The sequence below is a fragment of the Pseudophryne corroboree genome, chromosome 1, assembly GCF_028390025.1.
Source record: "Pseudophryne corroboree isolate aPseCor3 chromosome 1, aPseCor3.hap2, whole genome shotgun sequence".
Classification (NCBI taxonomy): Eukaryota; Metazoa; Chordata; class Amphibia; order Anura; family Myobatrachidae; genus Pseudophryne; species Pseudophryne corroboree.
In genome coordinates this window covers 527,871,507-527,895,919 of record NC_086444.1, presented here as the reverse complement: position 1 = coordinate 527,895,919, position 24,413 = coordinate 527,871,507, and the positions used below count along the sequence as shown (strand labels likewise).

General features: G+C 43.8%; 1 protein-coding gene and 1 pseudogene across 1 annotated transcript in view; both read right to left on the bottom strand.

Annotated features, from left to right (window-relative positions):
* Window positions 1–24,413, bottom strand: part of KDM4C (lysine demethylase 4C) — a 961,089-nt gene that overhangs the window by 607,232 nt on the left and 329,444 nt on the right. The window contains exon 7 of the mRNA XM_063913998.1: window positions 8,315–8,418. Coding sequence (XP_063770068.1) covers window positions 8,315–8,418 — 104 coding nt within the window. The remainder of the gene's footprint in view (window positions 1–8,314; window positions 8,419–24,413) is intronic.
* Window positions 23,631–23,749, bottom strand: LOC134938527 (5S ribosomal RNA; annotated as a pseudogene).

The window sequence follows — 24,413 nt, the reverse complement described above, 5'->3', positions numbered from 1 at the left end:
AGCACTGATGATACTAGCGAGAACAGCACTGGACTATTGTACTGTAGTATACTGGTCACCACAATGCAGCACTGACACTGAGCACAGATATTAAGCACTAATCAGGATACTAGAAGTGACACGGTGCAGCAAGATAACGCTATGGCCTACTGTACTGTACTGTACTACTATATACTGGTGGTCACCACAATGCTGCACTGTACTACTATATATACTGCTCACAAAAATGCAGCACAGATATGGAATGGATACTTGCAGTGACACAGAGCTGCAAGATACAGCAATGGCCTACTGTACTGTACAAACTATATACTGTTGGTCACCAAAATGCAGCACACTGAGCACAGATATGGAGCGTTTTCAGGCAGAGAACGTAGATATTTGCAGCACACTGAGCACAGATATTTTCAGCACACTGAGCACAGATATGGAGCTTTTCAGGCAGAGAACGTAGCCACGTCCTCTCCGTTCAATCTCCAATGCACGAGTGAAAATGGTGGCGATGCGCAGCTCTTTATATAGAATACGAATCTCGCGAGAATCCGACAGCGGGATGATGACGTTCGGCCTCGTTCGGGTTAACCGAGCAAGGCGGGAAGATCCGAGGCTGCCTCGGACCCGTGTAAAATAGGTGAAGTTCGGGGGGGTTCGGATCTCGACGAACCGAACCCGCTCATCTCTAATCATAAGTAGCACTAGTCACACAAAAAACTGAAATAGCCTTGAATAAAGAGAGACACTGTCTCGTTTAAATAACAGTTTCTTATTAAGCTGCCAAGTACAAGGACCTCTAGATAGAGAGGGGGAAACCAATTCCAGTTTGATGGCTGCAAATTCTGACCAAAACACTGGAGAAACATGGACACCACAGAGATGTTGATTAGTGGTGCAGATTATGAAAAGGTAGTAATTGCATGTGCAGAGAGTATGGGGAGCAGAGTTGTAAATTTATTGCCTCATAAAGGGATAGGCCAAATATAACGATTATGTAGCTTCAAATGAGTCAATAGTCACTTGGAAACTTGGGCTCAGTGGAGAAATTCCCCATTAATTTCATGAGAGGTTAAAGTTACTTTGGAGTGTGACCAATAGATGGGGTACAGCAGCTTTTAGCAAGATGGGAGCAACTAGGGGGTGGGGGGTAATATAACCAAAGTGGGAGTGAGGCCAAACAGAGAAAGAGGAGGTGCAAGAAAATGCACTCTTTCAGTAAGGAGCAGAACCAAGCAATCAACGAGTGGGGGTGGGCATGGCAGGGTGTGAGATACAGACAGTAGAAGGGGGAACACAAAAGGAGTACGGACATGTACTGCAAAATAATAGTACCACAGAAATAAACAGGACAATGAAATAGGCGCGCAGAAATTAACAGGACAATGAAATAGGCGCATCAGTATAGCATAAGGTCAGCATGGGTTAGGCACGCGTGACCAGCGGCGGAATCCGGGGGGGGGCATGGCGAGCGCAACAAGCCCCTTGTGGGCTCGATGGCGAGCCGCCACAGGTTCCCACTCTATGGGTGTGGAAATAATCCCTGCTAGTCAACATAAGGACTGTTGGGATTGTAAGTGGGCGGGATGTAGGGGGAGGTATTGTGAGCGGCGGTCTCCTGACCGCCGGTCACATAACTACATACCGGTCAGCATACCAGCATTCGGGATGCCAGCAGTCAGAATACCGAAGCCGGAATCAGACTCTGGTCAGAAGACTAACTCCGGGATCCAGAAATGGATCACAATACCAGCACTTGAATCCCTACTTCCGGCATCCCGATGGTAAGTATTTTCGGGGCGGGTTAGGGTCAAGCTGCAGGAAGAGAGGGCTAAGGTTAGACTACTTACCTAAAAGGTGTTAGGTTCCAGTGTGTCGGGATACCGCTGTCTGTATCATCCCAAGCACACAAATATAGTTAAAAAAAGGCCTACAATACATTGAGCATTTAAAGTAGATAAAGGCTTAATTAACATTAGTAATGAGCAAATTAACAGACCAATAGAAAATTAAACAATCTCAATGAGATTTAAAATGAAATAAGAGCCCGCAAATCATAGTTATGGGTGCAATACCAGTGTGATAAAAGTGCAAAGGTCAGGGGTTGAAGAAGCCAGACTTCTCTATGGTATAGAAAGCAATTGTTGAAAAATCTCGTTAGTTTGGTGATGATGCTGAGTAGATCGTTCCCTTGCAGAGAAGTTTTAACTAATTGAGTCTTGCCATCTTTAGAAACAGTAAGTCAAAAAAGGAAGCACCATTTGTACTTATTTGATTCTAAAGATCTTGTGTGATACTGATTAAATCTTTTTTTTTTTTAATGTGGGCACAGCAGGACCCTAGAACATTTTTTAATGGGCGCCAGCGTATGGGATAGTAGGAACATTTCTGAGTTAAGACCTAAATTTATCCTTGGGTTTAAAGTAATGAAACCAAATACATCTGGTTTAGGTTTGTCAGGGGAATATTTCAGACCGAGTACTCGGATAGCTCAACCAAGATTAAATAAATCTAAGGTGAGGACAGAAACTTTTAGGACGGAAGTAGTAGGAAGGAAGTCAGAGTGTCCTCATACATCTAGTCTCAATACGCCACGCAGCAGGAGATGCCTGGCATTAGTGAGCGGACAGGTCCTGATTAACACCGCTAGCACTGGGCGCCCTTTTTATGCAGTAAAAATGCATCTTATTTGCAACATATGACCAGGATACTGTGCTGATTCATTTGATATGCAACACTTGTTCAGTATATCTGTGTGCACGTAGCACTTCATATGCAGATTCAGAGACTGGGACGCAGTGTGTTGTGAATAAGACGCATTTTTGGCACAAGGACATCAGACGCAAGCAGAGTCTCACAGTACCTGGTGTGCCAAGAGGGTCTGTTTGGCATGACTGCCGCAGAGATGTAGAAGGACACATATTACACAGATACAGATTTTGTAATATTGCAATGTGCATGTTGTTGTGACTAGGGAGGCCAATCCCAGGATCGAGATCGTCGGGAACCCGGGAATTTGGCCCCAAAATGCTGGGATTTGGATCAACGGTGTTGAAAAAGTGAAGCGAGATTGACCTCTCTAGTTGTAATCAGTCTCTATATCAAATTAAGACTACAGATCTGTAAAATATTGATCCATGGCATTTGGCTTTGACACACTTCATCCATTTTTTTTATTAAGTGTATAAACACAGGACCCAACTTGACCAGCTAAAATGTAAACTTTAAATCATGGACCTCATTTCAGACTATTTTGTCTTTGTGACAATAGTGGCAACGTTGTTAGCAGACAAGGATGTCTCATCTGAGTCTGAGGAACAGTCATGGAGAGCAGATGTTGTTTTGGAACATGAGCCTATCTTCTCCAAGGTACAAAGAATATTAAGCTTGGGAGCAGTAGTAGGTGACATGTACTACGGACACATTATAGAAGCAATACAGAGAAGTGAATGCACAGTATATTAAAGGGTAATTCAAATTTCTCAGTGGAACACTCAGGTGTATTAGAAGAGAGGAGCAATCCTTGAAGCAGTCAGCAAGAGTTACAGAAATAATAGAACGTGTCTCCCCCAATTTCCATACAAGGTTAAGGTGTGGTACAGATAGGGCATGCCGACGCCGGGATCCCGAACGCTAAAAATGCCGGCAGTCGAAATGCCGACCCAGAGGGTCTATTCCCACCCACAGAGTGGGAATAGAACCTTTGGCTAGTGCAGCTAGCCAGCAGGTTGCTTTGTTGCGCTAGCCTTCCCCCTCCCCCCCCTCCCCGCCGGCATACTACTGCCGGGATCCCGATGTCAGTATGCTGACCAGAGGGACATCGGCAGCCCAACCCCTTTGCACTACAGATGTATCCACATACACTTATTCTAAAATCACTCTAAATAATCCCGTTTAGTACACTATGGATTTTGCTACATGGCCACATCAAATAGCACCGCTCCTAAGTACCTAGTACAGTATAAGCAAACCAAGATGCAAAATTTAGGTAAAGGTGGCAAAATTGAAGAGAAAGTACACAATCCAGATTAAATAAGCAAAAGATGCTCACCATGTATCATTATGTTTAATCTGTGACTTTACACCAATTTCTTTAAAACAAACACACTAATCCTTTAGTACCTTATACACTATTTGCAAACTAAGGTGCAACATTGAAGAAAAAGTAGCACAATGAAGGAAATAGTAGCAAAATCAAGGAAAACGTAAGCAGCACAGGAATCATGCCACTCACCTTGCACCATACGGCGCAAAAAGGATAAGTGTATGAAGACAAAAGAAGGGGACTTGCAGAAGGGGATTCACAAAGTGTTGGGGGTGGCGACAGGGCCGGCAATAGAAATGTATCTATCTCTTTCCTCCCCCACACACACCATAGTCTGTGCCTCCCCTCTCTCCCACACACCCCACAGTCTGTCTCTCTCCAGAGATTCACCTGTGCTGCATGCCCCAGTATCGAGACCCGAACACCCCACAACAGGAACCATGCGGCCGTCACACCTCACCAGAAGAGGATGGTACAGGAATCCTGGCCAAGAAGAGTGGTCGCACACTTGTGGGCACAATCTCTGTGCGATAGAGGTCACTGCCTACAGCTCGCTACCCTATTTGGACAAGAAGGATCACATCATTGTCAGGCACTACGCGGTGTATCCTTGTGGCCCGGTACAGGTGTCCCCTTTGACCCCCCCCCCCCCCCCCACTATGTCGCTGGCCCAGGGTGGCGAACACTTTGAGAGTGTCCGTTTCTATCTGGCATTTAAATTGTAAATATTTCTAAATCTTTTTTAATTTATCTAGTTACTATTTCCCCTGTTACCTTTGCACTGTGAAGTAAAAGTAACATTGTACCTTTGCAGTTGTTCTTTCCTGCATGATCTGTGAATCCATAAAGATCCTCGAGTACCGTGCCAGCTATAAAGATTTGCCTTTGTCTGAATTAACTGTAGACAAAAATGCACACATGAACCCGGTATCCTCAAAGCTAGTATCCGGATTACATAATGTCAGCAGGAGCAGGACACTCATCTCACAAATATAAGCCCTCTCAGGATCTGTAGGCAATGGTGCTTAGAAAGCAGGTACAATTTACCCGGGCCCAGGCCTGATAGTGGAGCCAAGAGGGAGCCCAAGTCCCCCCACCCTCCTTACCTGGCAGCAGCAGCACTTGCAGCTCTTCTCCTCAGTCCAGCACACGCTCCTGTTTGCTGCTGCAGTGTAGCCATGGAGGCACTTAAAGTACTATTTTTTCTCTATTTTTTTCTAAGTGTGCAAGACCACGCCTCCCACAATTAGGCCACACACCCTGAAAAGTACCTGGGCCCGGTCAGGCTCTCTACTGCCCTATCGGTAGGTAATAATACCAGCTGGGAATCAGAGTAAACAAGGTATGTTGCTGTTTGGAGCTGTCAGGCCTGCGCTTTTGGGGCATACAGCAGACCTGAAACTCAGTGGAACAGCTCAGTCGGTGATCCATTATGCTAGAAGACCAGGCAGGCCTATTAAGTGAAACTGGCTGTAATACAGTAATGCAGATATGGTGATAGTAACCATAGCTATGCATCAATGCATCCAACACCTTAGTCATCCAAGTTACAAATTTGTCTAACTCGTTACTTAGAGAAGCACCTCCCTGTTAGCATGGCAACTTGCTGTGAAGTAAAGGGGGGTACACAGAGAGATCCGTGCTTAAAATCTAAACAACCTGACTAGACGCGCGGGACTATCGCTGGTGCTAGATTGGCCTGCATACAGGCACATTCCCCACTAAGCAAACATCGCGCTGTGCTGAGTGGGGGGAGATATGTGTGCTGAGCGGTCTGTGCCAGATCGCTCAGCACACATCTTTCCTAGTGTGTACTGCCTTTCAGAGTAATATAGACATTTAGGAGTTAATGTATCAAGAGGTGAAATGAATGAACCAATCGGGTTTGAGGAAGGTTTTATATAGTACACTCTATAAAATGAGCTGTAGATACTGATTGGTTTCTATGGGTAACCTCTCCACTGGTCCACTTTGCCATTCTTTTCACTGCTTGATACATCAACCCCATAGTCAGATAAAAAAATAAAACTTAACACTTTTGGTATGGTAGAACACAGCATTCAATTTATGTTAATTTAAATTAGTAGCTTTACAGGCAGTATAAAACAAGACATAGGGGGTAATTCAGAGTTGATCGCAGCAGGAACTTTGTTAGCAGTTGGGCAAAACCATGTGCACTGCAGGGGAGGTAGATATAACATGTGCAGAGAGAGTTAGATTTGCGTAGGTTATATTGTTTCTGTGCAGGGTAAATACTGGCTGCTTTATTTTTACACTGCAATTTAGATTTCAGTTTGATCACACCCCAGGACCTGTCTTGTGTGATGAGCTAAGGAATCCTTTTGGAAACAATGAGGTTAAGGTGGCACCATTACATAATGATTAAAAACACACTGAGCCAATTATCATCCTAACCATCTAATGCACAATGAAGAATGTCAAGGACACCTATCAAAGGCAGGAAGGATTCTTTGAAAAAATGAAACCACTTCCGTACCTTACTACTGAGCAGAAGGACTGCTGTGATGTAGTTAGACAAAGACACCTGCAGTGAATACCTGTGTTACAGGAAAAGCAAGCTTGGATATTCATCTGAAGGCAACTTCTAGCTCCCCCAGTAACAGATTTTTTTTTTTATATATATATTTTTGCATCAGCTCTTTTGAGATGTGTCTAATGCACCAGCTTTGGGAAACATTTTTCATAAGAAATACATAATAATTGCAGAAAATTACATTTTAAAACAGTAGGGAGACGATCATTGGAATGTATTACAAAATTATATACCATTACTATATTTAAATCCCATTACAAAAAACACCCGCACCAAAGAAACACACACACATACAGGGGGTCATTCTGACCTGATCGCTTGCTGCAGTTCTTCGCAGTGCAGTGATCAGGTCAGAACTGCGCATGCGCTGGTGCCACAGTGTGCCGGCGCATGGCTGAAAGCCGACGGCTGTCATTGCCTAGCGATCGCCTCTGCCTGATAGATAGGGAGAGGCGGTCATTAGGCGGGAGGGGGCGGCACGGCGGCCAAACGTTTGGCTGCCGTTTTGTGGGCACGGTACGGACAATGCAGGCGTGGCCCGCAGCGGCCGCGTGATGTCACACGCAGCCGCTGTGACCCGGGCAGTGACAAATAGCACCCGACCAGCGCGCAAAAGCTGCGCTGGCCAAAAGAGCTGCTCCTGAAGTGCAAAAGCATCGCCGCTGTGCGATGCTTTTACACTTCTGCGACGGGTCAGGGACTCACATGCGGGGCGGGCTAGCCCTGTGCTGGGCGGTAGCCCCCCATGTCTGCTATGGTCAAGTCGGAATCACCCCCACAGTACAATAGATGTCTATCAAATCACAAACTTCTAAGACCAAAGAGTGACCAATGTTTTAAAACGCATTTGTTTCTAGATATCAAAGTTTCCGCTTTAAAACTTAATTACAGTTCTGTCGACTATACACATACATTTTATAACTTGTATAAACATCTTGTCTCCATTGGCATTTCTATAATGGGTGCAATGTGTGCAGTGCACATGGGCCCCTGGGTCCAGGGGGAGAACACACCGCACACATTGCACCCATATTTTAATACTTATTTCCCACAGTAGTAGTGCAGCTTATACATAATGCCCACAGAAGTGCCTCTTATACATAATGCCCCCAATATTCCATTTATACACAGTGCTCCCAGTAGTATTGTCCTTATACATAATGCACCCCAGTAGTAGCGTCTTTAAAAATTACTACAGGAGATACTGAAGTACAGGTAAGCCCTGGCAAGCTTGTACTTGTGGTCCTCTAAGTCCCAGCTTGAAGTGGCAGCCTAACCATGCTGGGGCCTGAAGTTAAATATAATAAATAGAAAATGTATTTAATAAATGTATGGTGGTTGAAGGAAATACAGTAAAAATCCCAGTTGTAATTAAACAGATATGCAAGTTTTTTTTCTAAATATTTCCTCAAAACAAACAGAAGTAGGCAGACATTGTCCACCTACTACTATGACATTACAAGTTGGAAAGAATTGGCTGGTTTGTAGTTTGATTTAAAAAAAAAAAAAAAAAAGTTGGTTAGGTGTGTGGGACAGTGTTTTAGTTGGTGGGAAGTTGGTCTGATGTAAGGCTTGCAATAGATATGGATGCCCACAGTGGTATAGATTAAGTATATTTTATCATGTGATGTTACATATACAACACATGGAAACATATTGGATGAGACTACTGTGAAACCGCACAGCTAAAATATCAAATAATCTAACTCAAATTTCTACTTTACCTTGTTGAAAGGAATTCCATATTTCTTTAATATTGAAGGAGATATAAGTGTCATTTTGTGTCGGAGAAAAGCATCACATCCTTGGCAACTACTGGGAAAGAAACCTACATGGAGAAATCAAATGAAAAGAAAAAAAAAAGTATTCATTATTTATATATACATACTACCAACTTTTGAGGCTTCTTATGCAGAACTCAAACTACAGTATAAAAGACCACTCTGGATGTTCTTAAGTTAAAATAATATATTTATGCATATTGCAAATAAATGTACACACTATTGGTAAGAATACATTTTTGTATTTTAAAAAAAAAAAACACAACGGAATCAATGTACAATTAAAATCAAAATGTAAAAATAAAAAAAATGCTAAAATGCACTGGCAGCAATTTTAATTTAAAAAAACAACAACACTACACTATAGTATGTTTTACTTATCTAAATACAAGGCATCACTGGTCATTTAACATTCAATGATAACTATTCAAACAAGATTGATTGAAAAACTCAGTTACTACGGCAAATACAACATGAAAATAAATCTAATATATACAAACAAAATGCTGCCATTGATATGGAGACATATATCCAAATAAATACGGCTTCAACCTGGGTCGCTCTCTGGTGTGAATAGGTTGTGAGTTTCTCATGTATGAGCCACACGCACCCATAGAGAAGGGTCACCTCCGCACACTTCATCGCTGATGTCACCAACCCGCCAATATGCCAGGCTGGGGACAGCAGTGTGAAAGGGGCTCAGGCGGCTCGCAACCTGGGAACACCCATCTATAACTCCCAGGTGCGACCCACCAATTGCGGTCTGAAAGGGATATTAGTTGTCAGATTCTAGCATTGTGCTGCGTCTATATTGCTTACTACTGGCCAAGGACTTCACCTTTGGGTTGCTGTTCTTCAGTGCACGGTAGTGGTGGGGGGCGGGGCTTGGCACACTGTATGCCAGCCATGTGAAGATGGCAGAGATTCCCCTCAGCTCTAATGTGCAGCTGTAATATACACTTTCAAGAAGATTATATTTTTGATGGTATTCTTTACTGCTCCCTCGAAATCTATTTCTGACTCCTTAATGAGTGTCATTTATGTTTGTGGTCTTTGTTTCTCATTCCACCCCTCCCCGACCTCCTATTTCTACCCCTTGGGGTACCACATATTACATTATTTTGGTGCTTCCCCATGCCAGCTCAAGTCCAGTTGGTAGTCAGTACTCCTACAGCTGATGTCCATAAAACTCTTCTTATATTTCTGTTATGATAAAATAGATGTCTATTAATGCAAAGTGCCCTCAGTTAATCCTGAATAAATCAGGGTTGTTTTGGGGAGACAACTCAGGCAAAACCCAACTCAATATCCTGTAGAACCAAAACCAGGATGGGTCCCCATTTCTCACGCTCTCACTGGATGCTGGAAAAAAATAGATAGCCATGCTTTATTAGTTAATGATATAAAAGGACTTCCTCCTTGAATTTGGCTTTTGCTGTAAATTCTCAATTCTCTTCTTGCCTAATACCATAGCTGTAGAGGAGGAGTAAAGTGCAACAGCTTCTTGTCATACTGCTTACCCATTACCAATGAGACAAGACAGGTTTGCTCACTTTCCCCAACTCATTTTTTTTCAGACAATGAACCGAAGCAGGAAAAGAAAAAAAAAAAGATACATACTGTATATTTTAATTCAATCAGCAAATTTCATTCATGGTTTCTATCATAAACTGTGTCTGTGTTGATCTTTGCTGCCTGTCCCAAGAGCTCATTGTCGGCTTCCATACCGTGTTGGACACCTACTTGATTGCTTTGTATTACATATTAAATAGGTTCAAGACTGAAGTACTTCATATTAATGTTCTTTCAGATCTGTTGGTAGAGAATCAATCTAGTATATATATATATATATATATATATATAGTAGCAGAGGAATCAGCGCCACTCAGCAGACTTGGTATTGAGGTAAGAGAGTCTTTAATACGGTTCTACGCCGTTTCGGGGACTGCGCCCCGTCTTCAGGGACAAATCATACACAAATACAGAGCACATTATGTACACATATATACCCTCCCAAACAGGTACTCATTGCCAGGATTAAACTCACCTGTCCAGCGCCGCCGCCAGCGTCACGTCCATCCGTGCAACTGCACGGGTCCCAGAGCACTGACGTCAAGAGACAGCGCCGGGCAGGGAGCTAATCCAAAACCTGAGGTCTGCGTTGCTAGGTAACATCTAAAAACAAACCAACATGAAAGTTAACCCTTCACACTGTCAAAAATAAAACAAAACAAGACTTAAACATCTAACACAGACATCACGTTACTAAAAATAGAAAATCACACTGTTTAAAAAGGTGACCAGCAGACTAGGGCAACCCCCCGCCATAACAACTAGTGCCTCAGTCAGAGCATAAGAAACCTAGTAAATGGAGATTATTACATAACACAATATATCCCCCTAAAACCATATACATTTTTTGATATATATCATGATAATTAATGCTGAATGGATCAACCTATGAAGAAAAGCACACTGCTGCAATTGCTATTTATAAGAAGCATTGTAGACCTAATGTCTCATTCAAACCCCTCGGCGACAGGGTATCGAGAACATAAATCCACCTGCTTTCACGTTGCAGGAGGATTTCGATTCGATCCCCGCCCCGGTGGGAAAGAGGAACATGATCAATAATGATCGCTCGCATGCTGGCTACCGTGTGCCTAGCCTGCATGCAATGTCTGGCAATCGGCTGTTCACTGACACTTTTTTCTATTGCTTGCTTGATGGCACTGCGATGCAGTGCCATCCTCTCTCAGAAATTGCCTCTGTGTCTTGCCGACATAGGCAAGTCCACAGGGACATGTACACGTAACTCGGTGACGAATCTTAAATTGTTTCCCCATTTGAGGGTGACTAAAAGAGGAACCTGTCATGAGAGTATTGCATGTAGAGCAACCAAGGCATCGAAAGCAGCCTACTTTAGGGCGCAAGAAGTGGGATTGTATTTGTTTGGTCAATGGAAAAATATCCAATGTAACTATTTTATCAGCAATACTTTGCCCTTTGGTGTAACTGGGAAGTAGCTTAGTGCCTTGTAAGGCTGGTAATGTGTGGTCAGAATTGACCAATGGCCCCAATTTTCTCGCCTGACTAACTATGAAGGTAGTTGCTGTGGTATACCTATTAACCCACGGAATCCTGGGAGCCTCGCAAGACAAGGCTGCCGATGGGTTTACCGTGGGGTTCAGAAAGGACTCCCTAGTATGTCTCATGGCTTTGATCTTACTTGCTACCAATTCCTTTCGTGGATATCCTCTTTCCTGAAATTTGTCCACCATTTGATCAATTGTCTCAATTGTTTGCTGTGGGCTAGAGATAATTTGCCTGGCCCTCAGCATTTGAGAATATGGTAAACCCTTACGTGTAGAGTGCGGATGAAAGCTAGCATGATGTAATACCGAATTCCTGTCAGTTGATTTAACATATAAATTAGTATGTATCTCTTCCGGTGTTACCGTGATGATAACATCTAAAAAGGGAACTTCATGATCGGACATCTGATAAGTTAATTTGACTGCCCCGTCCTGTGCATTATGTTCATCTAATAATGCCGATAAGGTCTCTACACTACCCCTCCAGAAGATCAATAAGTCGTCTATGTACCTCTTATAGAAGTACATAGACGACTGGTTGAGAGAACCAAATAAAGTAGTTTCTATGGAGTACATGTAAGCATTGGCGTATGATGGGGCCACTGGGGACCCCATCGCACATCCTGCAAGTTGTAAATATATACGCCCATTAAATGTAAAGTAATTCCGGGTCAATACTAGTGTTAACAATTGTAGAAAAACTTCAATTGTTGGGCCCGAATATAAAGGGTTATGTGTGATCAGTTCTCGTACCGCCTCTACACCTGCATCATGTGGGATGCAGGTGTAGAGGCTGGTGACATCCGCACTACATAACGTCAATCGCTCAGTGGGTATCACCATGCGTTGTAGAAATATCAGCAGGGTAGTCGTATCTTTCAAATAAGAAGGTACTGCTTGAATGCACGGATTTAAGTATGCGTCTAAAAAAATCGCCACTGGGTGATACAATGAATTTCTGGCCGACACAATGGGTCGGCCCGGGGGATTGGTCAGAGACTTGTGCACTTTAGGCACAGTGTAAAATAAAGGCACTGTCGGGTAATCAACCGTCATAGCTTGTACTTGCTCTTTAGTCAATGAGCCTGTCAGTATAGCTTGTGTAAGAAACGCATCTAATTCCCTCTTATAGTGTAATGTAGGATCAGCATGCGAGCGATCATTATTGATCATGTTCCTCTTTCCCATCGGGGCGGGGAACTAAACAAAATCCTCCTGCAACGTGAAAGCAGGTGGATTTATGTTCTCGATACCCTGTCGCCGAGGGGTTTGAATGAGACATTAGGTCTACAATGCTTCTTATAAACCGCAATTGCAGCAGTGTGCTTTTCTTCATAGGTTGATCCATTCAGCATTAATTATCATGATATATATCAAAAAATTATATGGTATTAGGGGGATATATTGTGTTATGTAATAATCTCCATTTACTAGGTTTCTTATGCTCTGACTGAGGCACTAGTTGTTATGGCGGGGGGTTGCCCTAGTCTGCTGGTCACCTTTTTAAACAGTGTGGTTTTCTATTTTTAGTAACGTGATGTCTGTGTTAGATGTTTAAGTCTTGTTTTGTTTTATTTTTGACAGTGTGAAGGGTTAACTTTCATGTTGGTTTGTTTTTAGATGTTACCTAGCAACGCAGACCTCAGGTTTTGGATTGGCTCCCTGCCCGGCGCTGTCTCTTGACGTCAGTGCTCTGGGACCCGTGCAGTTGCACGGACAGACGTGACGCTGGCGGCGGCGCTGGACAGGTGAGTTTATTCCTGGCAATGAGTACCTGTTTGGGAGGGTATATATGTGTACATAATGTGCTCTGTATTTGTGTATGATTTGTCCCTGAAGACGGGGCGCAGTCCCCGAAACGGCGTAGGACCATAATAAAGACTCTTTTACTTCAATACCAAGTCTGCTGAGTGCCGCTGATTCCTCTGCTACTATATTGGATTTTGCTATATATCCTCAGAGGGCACCGCAGCAAGTATACTTGTACCCCCACTTTGAGTGCCGGACAGCAACCGCTGTATATATATATATATATTTGGAAAAATTAATTTTTTGTGTTATTTTGGAATCTGTATTCTGGCCAAGGTGGAAGCCCTGACACATTGTAACTATTATCCTCTCTTGCACAATTTTAAATCTATTATGAAGGATGGATGAACATCGAGATGTTGCGGATAGGCAGATTGGCAGCAGTCAAAACAGCTTATGGTCAAAATGTTTATATTTATTTAGATCTTAGAGTGCTTCCAGTTTCCTTACTCTTCTAAATTCTACGACATATTTACTAGATATGTTTGGAAAAAACGAAAGAGGGACTAGCCAGAAACGACAGTATTATGATTCTCTCTCAATTTGCAGGAGGATTAGCGTTTTCTAATTTAGACCAGTATCAGCTTGCTTGCATGCCTGCAGGATTAAACACGGGACTGGATGTCTATTGCTCCTCAAAAACCTGGGTTATACTGGAGATCGCCATGCATTGGGCGTGTCTACTTAGTGATTTATAATTGCTCCCTCCCACACAAGGAGCTGTCCATTATAGCATAACTAAGGGCATGTTTTTCGCAAATTAAAGCTTGGGACAACTGCCATAGCAACATTACTATAGCTACTCTCATTTTTTTTAAATTAACTTGTCGTCAATGGTTTACTCATTTAAAAAAAAAAATCTATGTTTAAAGGACTTTCTGAGCACTTCATATGTTGAACAATGAAACATTAAATTTCAGTATTTTATACGGAAAGTATTCCATTAAATTATAATAGTAGTCTGAGTTACGTGCATTCAATTAAACAGCAAAAATATTGTTTCTTAACACTACGCAACTCCATTCAATGCATTATTGGCTATTAACAAACAATAAATACAATTTTGTATTCAAGAATACTTAAAAAATGAAATCTTGTGTTTATATAACAGACACTTTTTGGCAGCAGCTTGTGACAATTTATTCTAATGTCAGGAAATGAATTCCATCTTCTAGTACAAGTGAATTTTATGGGCATAAACAATAATGAGAGGCTTCAGAGGAGTCATAAATATTATTTACATAACTGCATTGCAAAACGGAGAACGCATTCAGGAATGTGAAAGCGGGTAAATGCTTTTTTTTTTTTTTTTTTTTTTTACTCTTAAAACATTGAACGGACATAAATATGCACATCAAGATGAAACACAAATCAGCAATTATGGCCACTGCTTTGTATTATTACAATAAGTAAAACATTAAGGGTGGAATTCAAATGTTTGAAAAGTCGGTTGGGTGTCTGTTTTTTCCTGTATATTAGACAGGAAAAAACAGACTCCCAACTGACTTTTCAAACATTTGAATCTCCCCCTAAGACTTTTTTGGGCACAAAATAACAAAAATATATATTTTCCTTTCATAAAATGGAAATCTAGTAGTAGTAACATCCCTCATTATTAAATAAGAACAACTGTACAATAAGTACAGATAGGTCAAACAATGGTTTATCAATGGCAGACAACTCCTGGTCACAGGGTGAGGTGGAATACCCATACACTGAGGAATTATCTACTAAACAGATGCATGATGTTGATGTTCTGGCACAATGTGTTCTACTGCAGTAAGACATAGCGAATTATAGTAAGCCAATGATAAAATGGTGAGTATTGGCAAGATGGAACAAAGTATCTAGCAACTGTTGAAATAATGCAACTGACACCTTTGACTCCTTTTAGGTAAAGATCCTGCAGGTTTTAACATTAAAAACACTTGTACTAACTGCCAATTGTTGCTTTTAAAAACAAATATAGAGACAACATAAAAAGTTGGAGGATCAATTAGTGCTAAATGGCATAAAGTTACAACACAAACAAAATATCACACAATGGTTTCTCTTAGGTGGGGGGTTCCTGTTGCCCAGAGTCACCACCACCTCTTTGTAAAAACATGTGTTCATTAGATGCTGTTGTAAATCATTAGGGCAGTCTGTCAATCCACCCACAACTCTGTCTATTGGGGGTAATTCCAAGTTGATCGCAGCAGGATTTTTGATAGCAACTGGGCAAAACCAGGGCCCTCATTCCGAGTTGTTCGCTCGGTAAATTTTTTCGCATCGCAGCGATTTTCCGCTTAGTGCGCATGCGCAATGTCCGCAGTGCGACTGCGCCAAGTAAATTTGCTATGCAGTTAGGAATTTTACTCACGGTTTTTTCTTCGTTCTGGTGATCGTAATGTGATTGACAGGAAGTGGGTGTTTCTGGGCGGAAACTGGCCGTTTTATGGGTGTGTGCGAAAAAACGCTACCGTTTCTGGGAAAAACGCGGGAGTGGCTGGAGAAACGGAGGAGTGTCTGGGCGAACGCTGGGTGTGTTTGTGACGTCAAACCAGGAACGACAAGCACTGAACTGATCGCAGATGCCGAGTAAGTTTGAAGCTACTCAGAAACTGCTAAGAGGTGTGTAATCGCAATTTTGAGAATCTTTCGTTAGCAATTTTAAGAAGCTAAGATTCACTCCCAGTAGGCGGCGGCTTAGCGTGTGTAAAGCTGCTAAAAGCAGCTTGCGAGCGAACAACTCGGAATGAGGGCCCATGTGCACTGCAGGGGAGGCAGATATAACATGTGCAGAAAGAGTTAGATTTGGGTGGGTTATTTTATTTCTGTGCAGGGTAAATACTGGCTGCTTTCATTTTACACTGCAAATTAGATTGCAGATTGAACACACCACACCCAAATCTAACTCTCTCTGCACATGTTATATCTGCCTCCCCTGCAGTGCATATGGTTTTGCCCAGTTGCTATCAAAAATACTGCTGCGATCAACTTGGAATTACCCCCATTATTTCAACCACTTAGGAAATGGTAGCCTGAATTTTCATCTGTCTTTTCCCTAATAAACATTACAATCAGCGACAGAGTTGGGACACACAGCACTATAAAAAATATATATATATATATTGAGCAACATCACTAGGTCACTGCAGGTATCAGTCACCTTTCTCCATAGCTTTCTTTGCATAGTGGTATCGCCAATGTTCACCATGCCCGTGGGCTAGGGTTCGATTCCTGCAAAGGACACACTTGTATGTCTGTTTTAAAAATAGCATCCATGTTTTTTTTCTAATTTTCCCAAAACAAGCTCTGTTATGTATTGTATACAGATTCAGACATGCAAACAGATATTCAGTCAAAAGTAGAAAAAAAAATAAGATTTTACTTACCGGTAAATCTATTTCTCGTAGTCCGTAGTGGATGCTGGGGACTCCGTAAGGACCATGGGGAATAGACGGGCTCCGCAGGAGACAGGGCACTTTAAGAAAGAATTAGGAATACTGGTGTGCACTGGCTCCTCCCTCTATGTCCCTCCTCCAGACCTCAGTTAAGGAAACTGTGCCCGGAAGAGCTGACAGTACAAGGAAAGGATTTTGGAATCCAGGGTAAGACTCATACCAGCCACACCATATAACTCGTGATAAACTTACCCAGTTAACAGTATGAACAACAACAGAGCATCAGACAAACCTGATGCAACCATAACATAACCCTTATTTAAGCAATAACTATATACAAGTATTGCAGAAGAAGTCCGCACTTGGGACGGGCGCCCAGCATCCACTACGGACTACGAGAAATAGATTTACCGATAAGTAAAATCTTATTTCTCTAATGTCCTAGTGGATGCTGGGGACTCCGTAAGGACCATGGGGATTATACCAAAGCACCCAAACGGGCGGGAGAGTGCAGATGACTCTGCAGCACCGAATGAGCAAACTCAAGGTCCTCCTCAGCCAGGGTATCAAACTTGTAGAACTTTGCAAAGGTGTTTGAACCCGACCAAGTAGATGCTCGGCAAAGCTGTAATGCCGAGACCCCTCGGGCAGCCGCCCAAGAAGAGCCCACCTTCCTTGTGGAATGGGCTTTTACTGATTTTGGATGCAGCAATCCAGCCGCAGAATGAGCCTGCTGAATCGTGTTACAGATCCAGCGAGCAATAGTTTGCTTTGAAGCAGGAGCACCCAGCTTGTTGGATGCATACAGGATAAACAGCGAGTCAGTTTTCCTGACTCCAGCCGTTCTGGCTACATAAATCTTCAAAGCCCTGACTACATCTAGTAACTTGGAATCCTCCAAGTCACGAGTAGCCGCAGGCACCACAATAGGTTGGTTCAAATGAAAGGATGACACCACCTTCGGCAGAAATTGCGGACGAGTCCGTAACTCTGCCCTGTCCATATGGAAACCAGATAGGGGCTTTTACATGACAAAGCCGCCAATTCAGACACACGCCTAGCCGAAGCTAAGGCCAATAGCATGACCACTTTCCACGTTAGATATTTTAACTCCACGGTCTTAAGTGGCTCAAACCAGTGAGATTTCAGGAAACTCAACACCACGTTAAGATCCCAAGGTGAAACTGGTGGCACAAAAGGGGGCTGAATATGCAGCACTCCCTTTACAAACGTCTGAACTTCAGGAAGAGAAGCCAGTTCCTTTTGAAAGAAAATGGATAGGGCCGAAATCTGGACCTTAATGGACCCTAATTTTAAGCCCATAGTCACTCCCGCCTGTAGGAAGTGAAGGAAACGGCCCAGCTGGAATTCCTCTGTAAGGGCCTTCCTGGCCTCACACCAAGCAACATATTTTCGCCATATACGGTGATAATGTTTTGCTGTCACGTCCGTCCTAGCCTTTATCAGCGTAGGAATAACCTCATCCGGAATGCCTTTCTCCGCTAGGATCCGGCGTTCAACCGCCATGCCGTCAAACGCAGCCGCGGTAAGTCTTGGAACAGACAGGGCCCCTGTTGCAACAGATCCTGTCTGGGAGGCAGAGGCCATGGGTCCTCTGTGAGCATTTCTAGCAGTTCCGGATTCCAAGCCCTTCTTGGCCAATCCGGAACAATGAGTATTGTTCTCACTCCTCTTTTTCTTACGATTCTCAGCACCTTGTGTATGAGAGGAAGAGGAGGAAACACATAAACCGACTGGAACACCCACGGTGTCACTAGTGCATCCACAGCGATCGCCTGAGGGTCTCTTGACCTGGCGCAATACCTTTGTAGCTTTTTGTTGAGGCGGGATGCCATCATGTCCACCTGTGGCAGTTCCCATCGATTTGTAATCTGTGTGAAGACTTCTTGATGAAGTCCCCACTCTCCCGGGTGGAGGTCGTGCCTGCTGAGGAAGTCTGCTTCCCAGTTGTCCACTCCCGGAATGAACACTGCTGACAGTGCTTGCACGTGATTCTCCGCCCAGCGAAGAATTCTGGTGGCTTCTGCCATTGCCACCCTGCTTCTTGTGCCACCCTGGCGGTTTACATGAGCCACTGCGGTGATGTTGTCTGACTGAATCAGCACCGGTTGGTTGCGAAGCAGAGGCTCCGCTTGACTCAGGGCGTTGTATATGGCACTTAGTTCCAGGATATTGATGTGCAGACAAGTCTCCTGACTTGACCACAGCCCCTGGAAGTTTCTTCCCTGAGTGACTGCCCCCCACCTTCGGAGGCTTGCATCCGTGGTCACCAGGACCCAGTCCTGTATGCCGAACCTGCGGCCCTCGAGAAGGTGAGCACTCTGCAGCCACCACAGAAGAGACACCCTGGCCCTGGGGGATAGGGTGATCAGCCGATGCATCTGAAGATGCGATCCGGACCACTTGTCCAACAGATCCCACTGAAAGGTCCTCGCATGGAACCTGCCGAAGGGAATGGCTTCGTATGATGCCACCATCTTTCCCAGGACTCGCGTTCATTGATGCACCGACACCTGTTTTGGTTTTAAGAGGTCTCTGACCAGAGTCACGAGCTCCTGGGCCTTCTCCTCCGGGAGAAACACCTTCTTCTGGTCTGTGTCCAGAATCATGCCCAGGAAGGGCAGACTCGTCATAGGAATCAGCTGCGACTTTGGAATATTCAGAATCCAGCCATGCTGTTGTAACACCTCCCGAGAGTGTGCTACGCTGATCAGCAACTGCTCTCTGGACCTCGCCTTTATGAGGAGATCGTCCAAGTATGGGGATAATTGTAACTCCTTGCTTTCGCAGAAGCCCCATCATTTCTGCCATTACCTTGGTAAATATTCTCGGTGCCGTGGACATACCAAACGGCAACGTCTGGAATTGGTAATGACAGTCCTGTACCACAAATCTGAGGTACTCCTGATGAGGTGGATAAATGGGGACATGCAGGTAAGCATCCTTTATGTCCAGAGACACCATAAAATCCCCCTCTTCCAGGCTTGCAATGACCGCCCTGAGCGATTCCATCTTGAACTTGAACCTTTTCAGGTAAATGTTCAGGGATTTGAAATTCAATATGGGTCTGACCGAACCGTCCTGTTTCGGAACCACAAACATTGTGGAATAGTAACCCCTTCCCTGTTGAGGGAGGGGAACCTTTACCACCACCTGCTGGAGATATAATTTGTGAATTGCCGCTAACACTACTTCCCTTTCTATGGGGGAAGCTGGCAGGGCCGATTTGAGGTAACGGTGAGGGGGCATCACTTCGAATTCCAGCTTGTATCCCTGAGACACAATCTGTATAGCCCAGGGATCCACCTGTGAGCGAACCCACTGGTGGCTGAAATTTCGGAGACGCGCCCCCACCGCTTCAGGCTCCACCTGTGGAGCCCCAGCGTCATGCGGTGGATTTAGTGGAAGCCGGGGAGGACTTCTGTTCCTGGGAACTAGCTGTATTGTGCAGCTTCTTTCCTCTACCCCTGCCTCTGGCAAGAAAGGACGCACCTCTGACTTTCTTGCCTCTTTGTGATCGAAAGGACTGCATTTGGTAATCCGGTGCTTTCTTAGGTTGTGAGGGAATATATGGCAAAAAATTTGACTTCCCAGCTGTAGCTGTGGAAACTAGGTCCGAGAGACCGTCCCCAAACAATTCCTTACCCTTATAAGGTAAAACCTCCATGTGCTTTTTTGAGTCGGCATCACCTGTCCATTGCCGAGTCCACAGGACCCTTCTGGCAGAAATTGACATTGCATTTATTCTAGAGCCCAGTAGGCAAATGTCTCTCTGGGCATCCCTCATATATAGGACAGCGTCTTTTATATGCCCCAGGGTCAGCAATATAGTATCCTTGTCCAAGGTATCAAGCTCATCAGACAGAGTATCTGTCCATGTTGCTACAGCACTACACATCAATGCCGACGCAATTGCCGGCTTTAGTAGGGTACCTGAATGTGTATAAATGGACTTCAGGATACCTTTCTGCTTTCTATCCGCAGGATCTTTTAGGGCGGCCGTATCCTGTGACGGCAGGGCTACCTTCTTAGATAAGCGTGTCAAAGCTTTGTCTACCCTAGGGGAGGATTCCCAGCGTAACCTGTCCGTTGGCGGGAAAGGATACGCCATAAGTAACCGTTTGGAAATCTGCATTTTCCTATCAGGAGAATCCCAAGCTTTTTCACACAACTCATTTAACTCATGTGAAGGGGGAAAAGTAACTTCTTGACTTTTCTCCCCAAACATATAAACCTTCTTGTCAGGGACAGGGTTTTCCTCTGAGATGTGCAATACATCCTTCATTGCTATAATCATGTAGCGGATGGCTTTAGCCATTTTAGGCTGCAACTTTGCATTATCGCCATCGACACTGGAGTCAGAATCCGTGTCGATATCCGTGTCAACAATTTGGGATAGTGGGCGCTTCTGAGACCCTGATGGCCTCTGCGCTGTAGGATCAGGCATGGGTTGGGACCCTGACTGTCCCAAGGCTTCAGCTTTATCCAACCTTTTATGCAAGGAGTTTACATTATCATTTAACACCTTCCACATATCCATCCAATCAGGTGTCGGCGCCGTCGGCGGAGACACCACATTCATCTGCACCTGCTCTGCTTCCACATAGCCTTCCTCGTCAAACATGTCGACACAAGCGTACCGACACACCACACACACAGGGGATGCTCTATTTGAGGACAGAACCCCCACAAGGCATTTTGGAGAGACAGAGAGAGAGTATGCCAGCACACACCCCAGCGCTATATGACCCAGGAATTACACAGTAACTTAGTGTTTACCCAGTAGCTGCTGTATATACTGATATTGCGCTAAATTTATGTGCCCCCCCTCTCTTTTTACCCTCTTTCTACCGTGAATCTGCAGGGGAGAGCCTGGGGAGCTTCCTCTCGGCGGAGCTGTGGAGAGAAAATGGTGCTGGTGAGTGCTGAGGAAGAAGCCGCGCCCCCTCAGCGGCGGGCTTCTGTCCCACGATTTTGTGTAAAATAATGGCGGGGGCTCATGCATATATACAGTGCCCAACTGTATATATGCCCTTTTATGCCAAGAGGTACTTAATTGCTGCCTGCCCGCCCCCCCCCCCCCCCCCCTGCACCCTACAGTGACCGGAGTGTGTGGGTTTAATGTGGGAGCAATGGCGCACAGCTGCAGTGCTGTGCGCTACCTCATATGAAGACTGGAGTCTTCTGCCGCCGCTTTTGACGTCTTCTTGCTTCACACGCCGGCTTCTGGCTCTGCGAGGGGGACGGCGGCGCGGCTCCGGGATCGGATGACCAAGGGTGCGTTCCTGTGTTCGATCCCTCTGGAGCTAATGGTGTCCAGTAGCCTAAGAAGCATGACCTATCCGCAGTTAGTAGGGCTGCTTCTCTCCCACGTAGCAGAGAGTCTGTTGCCAGCAGATCTCTCTGAAAATAAAAAATCCTAACAAAATACTTTCTTATTAGCAAGCTCAGGAGAGCTCACTAAAGTGCACCCAGCTCTGTCCGGGCACAGATTCTAACTGAGGTCTGGAGGAGGGACATAGAGGGAGGAGCCAGTGCACACCAGTATTCCTAATTCTTTCTTAAAGTGCCCTGTCTCCTGCGGAGCCCGTCTATTCCCCATGGTCCTTACGGAGTCCCCAGCATCCACTAGGACGTTAGAGAAAATTAGGTGTCACTTTCTACACAAATATGCAAGTGTGACTTTTAAAATTCAGAGTGTCTTATCTTTGAGACTGTATTTACTGTACCTCTTCCCTTGCCTCCCCGATGCTTTAATAGGCAGACCCTCCCCCCCCCCCCCCCCACCCACCGAGACTTGTGATTTCACGGATTGAGTGTACTGCTTAGTAAATTACAGCATAAGCCATTCATTTATATGCAGTAGCGCCATATTTATATGCAGTAGCGCCGTGTCATTGACTAAGCAGTGTACCCAGTACGTGAAATCACAAGTCTCAAGGGGATGGGGGTGTTGCACCTATTAAAGCAATGGGGAGGCCCAGGAACAAGTACAGAAAACTCAGTCTCAAAGATAAGACTCTCGTAATTTGTAAAGTCACACTTATATATTTGTGTAAAAAGTAGCACCTACAGATTTTTTCTAATTTGGACTGTACATCTGTGTGCATGTGAGTCTATATACAAAGTATGAAAGAACTTGTTTCGGGAAAATAAGAAAAAAAAACATGGATGCTATTTTTTTACACAGACATACAATACAAGTGTGTCCTTTGTGGGAATCGAACCCTAGCTCACGGGCATGATAACCATCAGTGATACCACTATGCCAAGAGAGCCCTGGAGTTTGGTGATTGACACATGCAGTGACATAGTGATGTCGCTCATTGTAATTATTATTATTTTATAGTGCTGTGGGTCCCATCTCGACCGCTGATTGTAATGATTTTTTTTTTTTTTTTAGAGAGAGAACTGTGTAGAACTCTGAACTGTGCTTTCTTTGTGTGCATTGGAGTTGCAGAGCAAATCTTTTTCTGTGTTCAACTTTCTACTTAATGTAGGGATCATTTTTAGGAACAACAGAGAGAAAAGAAGACTATTTTTTGGGTGCACTCTTAACTTTGAACAATGTATAGACTAAACAAGATAAGATATGATATTCAAAATCAATTTTTATTACCACAAAATTAAGATACTTAGTGGTTAATGAGAGAAAAGACAGTAAGGAACATTATAAACAATTAGCAAAATTGCTGATATGATAATAATAATAATAAAGTCCTGGCTGGCGGCGTTAGATATAAATGCAGTAAATTATTAACTTGGATATTAAGTGGTACGTTTTAATAACAAAATGAAACCCTGTCCTATATTGGTGCCAAAATAATAATAATATATAAAGCCTCAATATTGATTGTAATTATTAGTAGACAAGAGAGCAGAAAGAGATAAGATGGCAGAGTGAATCTGCTGTCAGTGTTAGACACTGAGCATGTGGGACCAATGCGTGCTCTACTACACTGAGTCTTCCTCAATGGTCACCCACTTGAGTACTGACCCAGCCCAACACTGATTAGCTTCCAAGTTCGGACGGCTTCGGGCGTTTCCAGTGTGGTATGATAGTAGAGAAAGTAAACGGTAATTGGAAGCTCTGGAATCACTGATGAGAGTTCACGAATTACATAGTATCAAAGCAAGGTGACAGAAATTAGCCAATAGAGGGAAATAGATGGATCTGCTGCCAATGTTAGACAGGGATATAACCCTGAATCAGTGGTGAGAGTCCATGAAATTAAGTATAGATAGAAACAAAAAAGAGGAGTACTCAAAGGTACCTGTACTGATAAAGTAATCCAGGTTATTAACAAAAAGCATATGTCCAGATGGACTAATCGAAGTTATGCATATATACAAATATACAGTCAAATGCAGTTGCTGAAATGAAGCCAAATAGTAATAATCCCACTGGATAAGGATGCTGGATTGTTGTAAAATATAAGGCAAAATGTGATCTCTATGCTTGTATTAATCAGGTAAGAATACAATGTCTCCACCCAATGCTAATGAAAATTACAGCTGGATTGTTACTGGGCACAACAAAATTGCAGTCTCTGGATTGATACTAAGTGTACAAAAGATGTATTTTAAGTGATAGTATTCTTCTAGGTAAAGAATGCAAAAGGACAATATATCCAGTAATATTGCTGCAAAAAAAGGGGGGGGGGGGCTGGATTGATCATATGCACAAGCTAAAATGCAACCTCTGTGAGGGATACAATGTGTTCAAAAAAC